The following is a 12,303-nucleotide window of genomic DNA, read 5'->3' as shown; positions in this document are numbered from 1 at the left end:
TTTCTGTAGTTGATAATATTTTTTTTCTAAATTCAAATATGTGCAAAGAAATCTGGAATGTATTTCTGAAACATAAGGAATTAGTTAATCACTAACATTGACACAGGCAGAGAACTGAGTGGTTGAGCAGCAGCATTGCTGAAAATGATGTGGAGGTAGACATGAGACTGAATTATGAGCTAACGAGTGCTCTCCAGTGGAATAAAGTAAACCACATACAGGCCTATGTTAGGAAAACTGCAGCTAGCAGATACTTGGTGGTGCTGCATCTGATGTGCTGGGTCAGGTTTGGGACCTCCTCCACTCTCATTTCTACAGGAGATGTGGAGAAACCAGAGAGGGTTCAACAAGGAATTAGTTTATGTTCAGGGGCCCAGGAAACAAGACCTTTGAGGAGAGTTTCAAGGAGCGAAGTTTGTTGAGTCTGGCAAAGAGGAAGCCAAGGAGTGATTGAAAATGTCCTGCAAACCTTAGGAGCCCAGCTGGTTAATCTTCAAGGACAGCTTCCTAAAACCCCAAGAACTGTTCATGCTGTTACGCGGAGAGTTGAGTGAGTATGGCGGAAGGCCAGCATGGATGAACAAGATGCTTCTGACTGACCTCAGACACAAAAACAAAGTAAACCATGGAAGCAGGGGTGAGCTACTTAGTAGGAACATAGAAACATTGCCAGAGCATGTGGTGATGGAGTTAGGAAACTAGAAACTCATCTGGAATTAGAACTATTGAGAGAGTTTAAGGGCAGCGTGAAGGGCTTCTGTTAAGTGCATTCATGGCAAAAACAAAGGTGAAGAAAATGTTGACTCGCTGCTTAATGAGGGACATGAAAAAGGCTAAGAGTACCCAATTCTTTTTTTTTTACCTTGTTTTTTCCCTAATAAAGCTTGCCCTCAGGCCTTCCAGGTTAGTTGAGCCTCCTAGCAGAGAGTATGATAATGAACCATTGCCCACTGAAGTGGAAGGGAGTGTTAAGGAGCACTTAAGCTACTTGGACATTTTCAAGATACTAACCAGTATGCATCCAGGGCTGCTGGGGGAGCTGGCTGGCACTGAAGGGCTGTCATTATCGAAAAATAATGATAGCTAGGGGAGGTCACTGATGACTGGAAACAAGCAAACATCACATTCATCTTCAAGAAGGGTCCAGCGAACTGCAGGCCAGTCACCCTCACCCCTGTCCTTGTAAAAATTATGTAGCAAATCCTGGAAGGCATTTCTAAAGACATGAAGAACTAGAAGGTGACTTTGAACAGCCTGTGTGTATTTACCAAGGGCAAATCATGCTGACCAACCTGATTGCCTACTGTCATAAAATGACCGTCACTGTGGATTAGGGGAGAGCAGTGGATGTTGTATACCTTGATTTCAGCCAGGCTTTTGGTACAGTCTCCAGACGTATAATTATACTAGAATCTGTGAGGTTCTGACTGCATAAATGGACAACAGGGTGGATGGAAGATTGGTTTGATTGTTGGTGTCAAAGGTGGAATAACTGCTCTGCAGTCCAACTGCAACTTAGTATCTAGTGTCATACTTCATGGGGTGATACTGGGGGCAATATTTTTTAACGTCTTTATTAATAACCTGGATGATGGGAGTCTCAGCAAGTTCATGGATGTTATCAAAGGTGAGTGCACTGGAAGGTAGGGCAAGAACGATATTCAGTGTGACCTCAACATGCTGGAGAAATGAGGTAATGCAGAACTCAATAAGTTAAGCAAAGGCAAATGCAAGGTCCTGCCTCTGAGAAGGAGTAGCCTCATGCAGTAGTACAAGATGGGTTAGGTGCCAAATTTCTAGAAAGCAACTGTACAGAAAAAGAGTTGGGAGTCCTGCTGGATGCCCTTGTTTTGGTTAAGGCCAAAGGCATCTTGGGCTGCGTTAGCAAGTGCATGGCCAGCAGATCAGGAGGACTGATTGGTGCTTATGAGACCACATCTGGAGTTGTGTGTCCAATTTGGAGCTTCCCTGGAGAGGATAAACAGCACCTCATTAGGGTGAGTCAAGTGTAGGCCCACCAAGATGGCCAGGAGATTGGAGCCCATAATGTACAAGGGGAGGCTGAGGGAGGTTGGCTTGTTCAACTTTGAGATGTTTTGAAAAGTGGGAGGGTGGGGTGTGATGTGCAGACTAATTGCTCTTGGTAACTACTGGTAGGATGCGGAGAAGCCAGAGCCAGACTAGGCCAGGTACACAGTGAAAGAATGGGAGGCATTGAACACAAGCTACAGTCAGAGAAACTTTGACTCTATCTAAGAATAATTTTTATATAATGAACTTGGGATTGAGTAAATACAGGATATATGCAGTCTCACAAATGGGAAAGCTAGATTAAGAAAACATTCTAGGAATTTGGCAAAAGCGAGTAAGTGTTAGCTGTGTTATATGTCCAACAGCTGGAGAAGAATGGGAGTCACAGAATTATCCAGGTTGGAAGGGACTTTGCAAGAACATCTGGTCCAACCTTTCAAAAGAAAAGGAAGCTAGAAGAACAGAACAGAAGTTGTATATATTTGAAAATTATTTCAGTTATTAGACTCTCATTTTTAGGTGAGGACATGTGGAAGTTTATTTCACTAAATACCATTTTACATGCTTGGCCTCAGGAATGCTTCTAAAATTGATTCTATGAGCCATTTCCGCCAAAAAACACAAACAAAAAGCAGCCACTACAGGTAGTTGATGAAAGGTCCAGAGCTATTTGATAATCTATACATCTGCACACCTCCAAAGCTTTGAATTTAATTCCAATATGTTTAGTACATGATGCTACATCAGTTGACAGATTTGACAAACTGCTGCTAGAAATTTTGCAAGCTGTTCCAGTTAAATTCACTTAAACCTCAGACTTCTATTTAAGGAAATTGCACTCTCTGAAGGGTGAAAGAATGTTTAGACATTGCTCTTTCTAATTTTTGAAAGGAATTTTAAAAAACACCATTAGCTTTTACTTTGGAAATTTTCCACTCTTTTCATCTATAGACCTGTAAAAACCATTTATGTTGTACTGAGGCGATGAGACTGAATTCTAAGGAATTGCAAAGCCGTGAAAACCATGTCCTGCTAGATGATTTGAGGGAGAAAGATTGTTTGGATTTTTTTAATTAGGTAGTTTTTGTGCTGCCCGTATGTAATTTTGCTTGTCTGTTTTCTGTATGTCTCACAAAATATGCAAGTATATATTAATAAAAACCTAAAGCATGTGTTATTCTTGTATAATATAGACAGACAGCAGACTATTTGATGAAGACATTAACATAGTAAGATTCTACATTATGATTCTTTTCTGAGCTGAAAGTTAGGAAATTGGAGCTGGATGGAGCATTACAACAGGTCTTTTTATTGAAATATTATCAAGCAAAGAACTCAACCTGCTGAAATAAGCTGAGCTTGAATTAATATTTTAAAACTCACCCCTTCTGTGGGTTTTTTGGGGGATTTTGTTTGTTTTGGTTTTAATATGTGGGTAGTTGGATATGGTTTTCAAAGGGAAAGAAGTTAGTTTTCTTTTCATAAATTATGTCTTTATATTGATCTGGGTTGGAGGCCTTCACAGCTGACTAGTTATATTTAAAAATTAAAATTAAGACATTAATAGGAATAAATATATTAAAATTGCTTCTGCAGAAGAACAGAAGGACTGTAACGAGCAGGTTTAGAATCAGTTAATAGTTCAGAATTTTTAAATCTGACAAGATCCCTTAGGCTAAGTGGAAAAATCAATGACTGCTCTTAATTGACAAAACTATGAAAAGCTATGTCATTTTTTTGTAGAGGTTTCACACCTTTCTGAATGAGAAACAACCAGCATCCAAATTATTTCTTTTATCTTGTAGTAAATGTTCAGCGCAATAAAGTTATTTTAAAGAATACAATTAATTCAACAATGTTTATGTTTGAGAATTGTATTTTATCCTTCTGTGTTCCAGGGTGAACGTGGCTTTGCAGGTAGCAAAGGTGAAGAAGGTAAACAGGTAAATTATTCTGTCCATATTTTTCATTTATTTTTTTGGTCTGACAATTTGATATATGCCCAGCCAAGTAGAGCTTTGTGCTGAAGGTCTTCCTTAACTCTTTAATTAATAAAATTCTTATTTTTTTCTGATGTAATTGCTTAAGAACAAGGAGTTTTTATGTGTGTTACTTTGTGCCATCAGTGCTTCTTTCAGAATTTTTTTCCCTTAAGAGAAGATTTACTGTTGAAGCCCAACAGAACAATAGCCACTGGACTTCAATGGTGTTTGCTGCTATGTTATTTTTATGGCAACTACTAGTAAATGTCTGTTTATATAGTATGAAATGTATGATGAGATGATGTGTAGGTATTTATAGTACTTAATTATTGCTTTTTCTACATTACAATTACTTTTATGGGAACTTATTATGTTGATTGTAAGTACTAAATATTCTACATACTTTTTTCCTAAGAACCTAAATTTACTGTAATAGCAAAATATAACATTTGCTACAGTGTAACTGACTGCTAATTTAAAAATTAATTTTGATTTACATAGTTTTGTGTACCTACACAGTAATCAGTATGAGTTCTGTCTCCTGTACACATCTGACTCGGAGCAAATTGACTTGACTGCCAAGGTCTGAACCGAATGCAGGTCCATTTACCTCTAGCAGTTCAGTCCCTTTGCTTGATGTACTGGCGTGTTGCCCTGAGGACAGTCTTAATCTCCTGACAGCCATAAAATGTTTCTGAGACTAAATTCCAGGATAAGCCTTTCCTTGTTCTTCGCCAGTGAGTATCAGAAATGGAGCTTGAAGTAGTTTATCTGAATTGCATATTTTCTGCAGTGGCCAGAAATAGTTCAACAGCTTATGTGTTAAAATGGGAGTTAAACTGGCATTGTACAAGGCTGCCGTGGCTCACAGAATGCCAAGCATTGGGTGGCTCTCGATGATGCAACCTAATCTTCTTGTGTGACTTCAGAAAAGCAGGTCTGCACAGGTCATCATAGGCAAGTAAGCCTGTGTTGAGGGACAAGTGGAAGGAGTTTGCCTAACAGGAATTAAAGTAACAGTGGTGATAGTTCACGGTTGTAACTTCAGTTCTTAACCATGTTAGCCTGGTTACTGCTTTTTCACTGGTTTTGGCTGATTTGGCTTAGGCAACCTCAAATATGAGTCTTTTTTTGGATCATAGATAGTTTCTGTGTGCTTCAGCCCATTGTCTGAAAAAGGTGCAGAAAAGCATTTCTGCTGAATTTATATATCATAAAGATGAAAAATGAGAGAGACTGCTATTCTGGCAATATTCAGACTGATGAAAATAGAGAGTAGGTGACAGCTTCTGAATTTAAAGAAGCGTAATATATTTGTGATTTAGGCTGCTTTGGACATCGATATATTCACTCACCCACCATACCTCTTCATAAGTGTCAGACATCTTTCCAATGTTCATATTTTAAAGAAAGATTTAAAATGTGGAGTTTTTAAAGGAGAAGTATTCCAGTAGCCAGGATAGAAGAAGTATCAAAATTAAAACACAGCATCCATAGCAACTAACATTTATAATGTGAGAATTCAGCCTCTGAAAAAACACACTTGTTAAGCTTGAGTGTTTCTAACTGCACTGACAGATCTTATTTCCTTGGTGGTATCATTATTCATCAGTTCTGATGGGCTTGTGGATTTTTCTTCATCTTTTTTTTTCCCCCTCCCCATAATTGCTCTGCAGCTGTGCTATACTCTCCTCAAGTTTTATGAATAAATTGTGTTTGGGCACAGGCACATGGTTCCAGCTGTTGCTGCCACTCTCTTTGCTTGATTTTCCCTTATTTTGAAGCAGAGATAAAATGACCCAACCACTGGCAGTTTCCTTTTTCTTATGTGGAAGCTGAATCAGCGTGTTTAGACCATTTTTTTTTGGTTTTGTCTTGTAAACTCAGAAGATAATTAGAAGATCCCATTTAAAAATACTTCCAGTGTAACTATTAATGTTGAATTTAACTGTCCTTCAGATAAGAGAAATGTAAGAGTGGAAGAATCTTTATTAACCAGCAATCACGCAAAAATAATTTGGGCCAGTCTCATCAGAAGCTACACATATTTGTGAGAAAGGGTACGTTTTTCAGGTTATGGGAAGTAGGTCTTTAGTAGTTAATCAATTCAGCTTTAATTCAAATAATTATTTAAGAATAACATTGTTGAGTTTCCAGTGACTAAATCCAGTATAAAAAAATGTATCAACATATTTACATTTTAACATAACATCACAAAACATAGTAGTTATACATACTACTTTCTGTGTAACGTGATTACAAAGCCTGAAGTGGAAAATTTTCCTATTAACAAAAAATTCTGCCTCATCTTGCATATTAAGGAACAAGATTCTTGCGTATCACCTAGGGTGGGACACAGCTGCCTAAACATGGGATATTTGCCATTCCAAACTCTGCACAAAAGTGCATGAAAATGTCACATTTTTGGTTTAGTGACCCTATAATTCCATAGGACTGAAAACTTGAAACCAGCTCAGCCTTATACCTCTTGGTTCACTAAAAACTTAGTTGATTTATTTTATTGTGTTCTGCTTTGGCAGAGCAAGCCTTGGGGACATCAGGGAGATGTAGACAACTGAGGCAACAGTGAGTGATCATTTGTACACTACAATTATGGGAAACATCCATAATTTAAAGTATTGAGGGAGATTCTTTCAGCCTGTTTAAAGGTTTCTTGGCTCTTCTTGAGGAATCCAAAAGTCTTTTTCTGCCTTCAACCTTTTTTTTGGCCATGGTTGAACTTGGTTCTTCCTTGCAGAACCCAGTAATCATAAGGGAAGCTACAGACTGCATGTGCAGGTGTTATGCTGCAAGTTTTCCCTCCAAGGGAAATACACTGTAACTGTGAATTTATTTTAATTCTACTTTGTATTCTGCTTTCCTTGTGTTACTTAGATAATGACAGTCTTATATGGTGGTCTTATAACTGCAACGAAAACATTGGTTTACCCTTATATAGCATGACTGAAAAAGTATAGCTGAAAGCAGTTTTGATTGGTTTGCTGCCAAGAAGGCATACTAAATCATGTGGATCTGTCCTCCTTGTAATACTGTTTAGAGCTGTAATTTTACAGTATGGTATAGAAAATATGACTATTACATTTCATGATGATAGGAAGTCAGGAGGGACTGCTAATAACTAGAAGAAATACAGAATGTTCTTGGTATATCAGAGATGTAGTTGAAAAAAAGTAGGATCAAACATAGAAAGAATAAGTGCAAGGAAATACTTGTAGGGGAGAATAAATCTGAGCTGCAAAAATCCCAAATCAAGTAATATCTACTCAGAAATTAAAATCTGAGGGTAGATCAAAAGCTGAACGCAGGTAAATGAAGTTGCAACTGAAAGACTTCTACTAAAGTAGAGTATTGTCTGCAACAGTAATTAAAAAGTCCTGTGCTGTTTGGTATTGATATGGCTTCAATTTAACAGATTTTGAAAGGCAAGCACTGAGAATGACTGGGTGCTCAGGAACACAGAACCTTTGAGGCAGGGTTGCATGATTGGAAATTACTTAGTGTGAAGTCAGCTGAAAAGAAATATGTTAACAGTCTTCAAATACATAACATTGCTGCAAAGAGGAGAGAAATGGTCTATTGGTGTGACTGTAGTGTATGCAGAGCAATGGGCTGTAAGTACAGCAAGGAAGATATTGTGTAGCCAATAGGAAAGGCCTTTTAATTTTAACGCTGTTATTTATTATGGAAGTAATTTCCTCTTCCAGTGGTGGCACTTTTTATCCTGGTGGCACTTTTCATTCTGGTAACTCGAAAGGGAATTAAACTAAAGAAATACTTGCTTCATGAAATTATCTTAAGCGATTTTTCCTTTTTCTGTTAATAGCATCAAAATTATGCAAGACATCACTTATACTTATTTCTAATTGGATAAGCACAGATAAGCAAGACAGTTTCTTTTAAAACTTGTTTGGTTTTAATGGCCTGTTAATAGTTTTCTGTGATAGGTAAAGCTCTGGAACAGGTTGCCCAAAGTAGTTTTGCATCATCTTTTCATTGAGGTTTTCAAGACCAGCCCTGAGCAACCTGGCCTGATTAACTAACAGGCTCTGGGCCTGGATTTGAGCCTCTATAGGTTTCAATATCTCAGACCTATCTTAAAACCTGCAGAGGTTGAAATCTGGTTTATTATTATTTCTTTTGATACTAAAATATGTGCATCCCTTGGGAGTTGGAATTGTCCCAAAGCCTGTTAGTTAATCAGACAAATAATCTCTAAGATGCTTTTTTCCTTTGTTAAATCTGTAATTAATTCTCTTTTAATCTCCTGGTTATTGCTTCCTTTGGTCACTCCAGCTAGTACTCTTTAACCAGGTCCCCCGTTTTTTCTGTCATCTTGTTTACCTTTTTGGGTAGAATATGTATTTTCTTTAGTGTACTTCAGATATGATTCTTTCTGTAACTGAGCTAGAAAATGGAGAATTCAGTTTTGTGGGATACATGGAACATGAACACTACATAAATTTCATTACCATTTGGCAGCATGTGTGAAACAAATCTAAATTTTATTCAAAATAGCGGTGATAGAAAAGCCAACACATTTACATCTTAACTATAGCTGAGCAAACATGACTTAATTGTCACGAACAGATAATAGTCATTTCATGGAGCTGGGAATCCCAAATTCCTTGCCTTCCTTAGCTACTTCAAAATGTTAGCATAAAATCTCTGTTTCTCTTTTAACTCAGAGAGGCAAGTAAGGTTTGCTGCTATATAACTAAATCATAGTACTAGTTGATATCTTAGGGGACTCGGAAGTTGTGGGTGACTGAGTAGGAGGATAGCTGTGCTCTGGAGAAGGACTCTTCAATTCCAGTTTTCCTGAACTGGCTGCTTTGCTTTATAAAGCATATTCCCCTCCCATCTCACACTTGAAATAGAGGATTTTAAAACTGGATGTCATTGCAGCTGAGCTATGTAGCAGTTTATGTGCCGTGATATGCACTTGTAAACACTTGATCTTTAAGTTATTTTACTGTATTCCTTTGATTTATACTTCTCAGTAAAATGGTATAAATAAAAAGGTTGCATGTATTGTACTAAAGGAAACTTTGAGGATAAGACCATAATGATAGTAGTTTATTATTTTCAGAGTTTCATCCTTTTATCTTTACTTTTTGCATGTTTTAATTGTGCTTTTGCATGTGAGAAGAGAGGAGGAGTCTGGGACTTGTCCAGCATGGATGTAGAAAAAATTTTCATCTGCTTAATTTTCTTCTAAATGCAGGATGTTCTTTGTATATATTTACTATTTTCTGAAGTACAATTTGAGTTATCCCAGGAAATAGGGCTTCCTTTATTTCCTTTAGGAGACAATTCCTAATAGATCTTAGTGTCAAGAAGATTTCCTGGAGGTTCAACATTTTCTACTTTCACACCTAATAAAATACTCCTCTGTCTATCTTGCATCCATTCAGAATACACAAGGCTATAAACTTCCAGTGTGTCCCCAGGTGTAGTCTTTTATTCCAGTCTTCAATATGCTTTTCTTAAATATGCATAAGTAAATGAAGAAGGAATCATCTTTCCTAGGTCTAACACACTGGCTGAAGTTAGTCCTTATTTAGTCTTTCTAATATTTTAATGTCTGTGTCACAAATCTCAGTGATGAAACCAAATAACATCATCTACTTGATTTCAAGTTACTTCCAATCTACTTGAAAAATAGATGCTATTGTACATGGATAGAAGACAGTCATAAACCTCAAAGGTTCAATAATTAAAAATGCTAAAAAATTAAGAGAAGCAGTTAGCAAACCTTTAGTGTATTAGTAGAGTGCTTCTGATTGTGAGCTGTATATTCTCTAGAAACGCTTCAGTCTGAGTAAAAGATTAGAAGACTAAATTCCATGAAATGCAAATCTTGATGTAACCATGGACACTCCATGTCCTGTTGGTCTTAATGCTTTTGGAGTAATGGAAGAATGTGCATTTTGCATTATAGACTAAAAGTCCAGTTCCCTAATTTGTTTGGATGGGAGTGGAGTTGGTGCTACTGTGCTGAAAATGTGGCTCTTCGCTTTGCTAAACATCAATGCAGATCCTTTATTTGGGCAGGGAGAAGAATTTTGGAAGTCCTTTAAATCCTATTTCATGCAGGCAAGACTGGGTGCTTTACTACCTGGATTTAAACATGAACTGAGTTTTTTCAGACTTGTTTCCTAATGCTATATAGGCAAGTATTAAAGTTTTCTCTTTCTCATCTTGTAACTATTTAGTCATCTCTTTGAACCATTTTAGATTTTTTTCATGAAGTCCTCTGAGGTTAAATATTGTTTACAAGTTTTTATTTGAGATTTCTTTTTGTTACCAAGCAGATCACATATAATCACAGAGATACAATAATCTGTACACAGTTATTCTGGGAGAAAAGGAAAAGCATATTAATTGTGCAGGAAGTCTCTCCCTGAAATAAAAGCAGTCACGTTGGCATTTATCCTAATAAGCTAAATGTTACCAGGGCTTATCAAGTAGTTCTATGGTATTTGGCTTGATCTGGTCCTCTTCCTACTGTTTAACGTTCTTGCCCTTTGAAACAGGCTTAATTCAAAGTGCCTGTTGGGAATAGTCCCTAGCGTATGCTAACTTCTGAGCTGTGCCTGGGAATTATATGGGGAAATGCTAATTAAACTCATTGAAATGTCTGCAAAAGACCTTCACAGCTGGGGTCTATCAATTAAATTATATAGATGACCAATTTCCAGGTCCCAAGCTCTATCACTCTTTAATTTACTTACACATACCCATTTGGTCAGATTAAAGGTTCATCAGGCTCAGCATCCTGCTTCTAATGATAACCAGAAGTGGTGCCCCAGGGAAAAGCAAAAGGACAAAGTAAGCAAGTACAGTGCTTTTCCCCATGTACTCTTACAGCCTCCAATTTTTTGAGATTGCATCTCAGCCAGATGTGTTTTCAGTGAATTTAGTAGTCTTCAATGGACTTTTGTCCCATTAGCAAGTGCATTTTTCTCTTGAATTCATGTAAAGTTTGAACATCTGCAATATCCTGTGGTGAGGAATTACACCGTTTATTTTTGTGGTTGAAGAACTACTTCCTTTTGTTTGTTTGGAACCTGCTTCCTCTTAATTTGATTTGGCGTCCCCTACTTCTTTTGGAAGATCTCTGTTTTCCTTTTCAGTATCAACCAAGAATCAATTAGTATCTCTTATGCATTCCTGAGCTGTCTCTTTCAAATTTAAGAATATCAGCTTACTTAGTATCTCTTGCTATGAGGACTGTTCTATATTTGATCATCCTTACTAGCTGCCTCTGAATCTTACTGAGTTCTGTTGCAGTGTTTAAAGATGGAAGAGACAAGAACTTTGTTTCATTCTCTGTGCCTTTGTAATGTCTCCCCTCAGAGACTTTTCTATCCTATCTTTAGCCTTGAGTGTGACCTAAAGATCTCACTCTTGATCATTTTGAACTGGCCATTACCAGTCATTGCATTTAGGAAGCTGTGTTTTTGTTCACAGGTGTTTTGGCTACATAGGGGACGTAAGGATATTACAATCTTCATAACTTTATGTATAGCTATGCTGAACTTTATTTGTCCTTTTGCCATGTCATTTCACCTCATCATGCCTGTATTGAGTTTGTCACAGTTCATCCTCATCTGTTTTATCCTGTATAATTTGGTATCTTCACCAGATTGTTGTGTGCTTCAAAGTGGTTTTCACTGAGGGTTGAATGTAAAGACTTCACATCTTTCTGAGAACAAGGTTGATGGAAAAATTTACTTTTTCAATACCTTTATGCTGGTGTGAACTCTCAAGTTCTTTCTGCCTTGGATTAGAAATGTAATATTTGACAGGTGCAAAGGTTTTTTGGCATTAGAAAGGTATCTGTATCTTAATCTCTGAAAATGGCTTTTTGCGCATATTGAGTACAAATGTTCAAAGGCTTCTTGAGACTGACAAGAGTCCAAGAAGTGTTTGGACAACATTCTCAGGCACATGGTGTGATTCTTGGGGCTGTCCTGTGCAGGGCCAGGAGTTGAACTTTGATGATCCTTATGGGTCCCTCCCAACTCAGAATATTCTGTGATTCTGTAATTTACTTCAGACAACAAAGCTCTTCAAATTCCAGTTGCTCCCACAATGTAGGAAGCTTCTTGCATAGGAGGCCCAGATGTGGAGCTCTGGGAAAGAAAGCACACACAGCGCTCTGTAGAAGTACCCAGGCTGGTTCTGAACGAGCTATCTGGCGTGCAGTTTCCTTAGCAGGCACTCTGTTGAGATGTAAGGCTTAATAGTGTAAACAGAGTGACAA

General features: G+C 37.5%; 1 protein-coding gene across 5 annotated transcripts in view; it reads left to right on the top strand.

Moving 5' to 3' along the window:
- COL19A1 (collagen type XIX alpha 1 chain) overlaps positions 1-12,303 on the top strand; it is a 190,602-nt gene that overhangs the window by 65,883 nt on the left and 112,416 nt on the right. For 4 of the 5 annotated variants that reach the window (XM_032683530.1, XM_032683526.1, XM_032683527.1 and 1 more), the window contains exon 11: positions 3,930-3,974. The exons of the other annotated variant lie outside the window; for it this stretch is intronic. In XM_032683530.1, coding sequence (XP_032539421.1) covers positions 3,930-3,974 — 45 coding nt within the window. The remainder of the gene's footprint in view (positions 1-3,929; positions 3,975-12,303) is intronic. 5 annotated transcript variants of the gene reach the window in all.

This window comes from Chiroxiphia lanceolata, chromosome 3, assembly GCF_009829145.1.
Source record: "Chiroxiphia lanceolata isolate bChiLan1 chromosome 3, bChiLan1.pri, whole genome shotgun sequence".
Classification (NCBI taxonomy): domain Eukaryota; kingdom Metazoa; phylum Chordata; class Aves; order Passeriformes; family Pipridae; genus Chiroxiphia; species Chiroxiphia lanceolata.
This window is presented reverse-complemented; position numbering and strand designations above follow the sequence as displayed.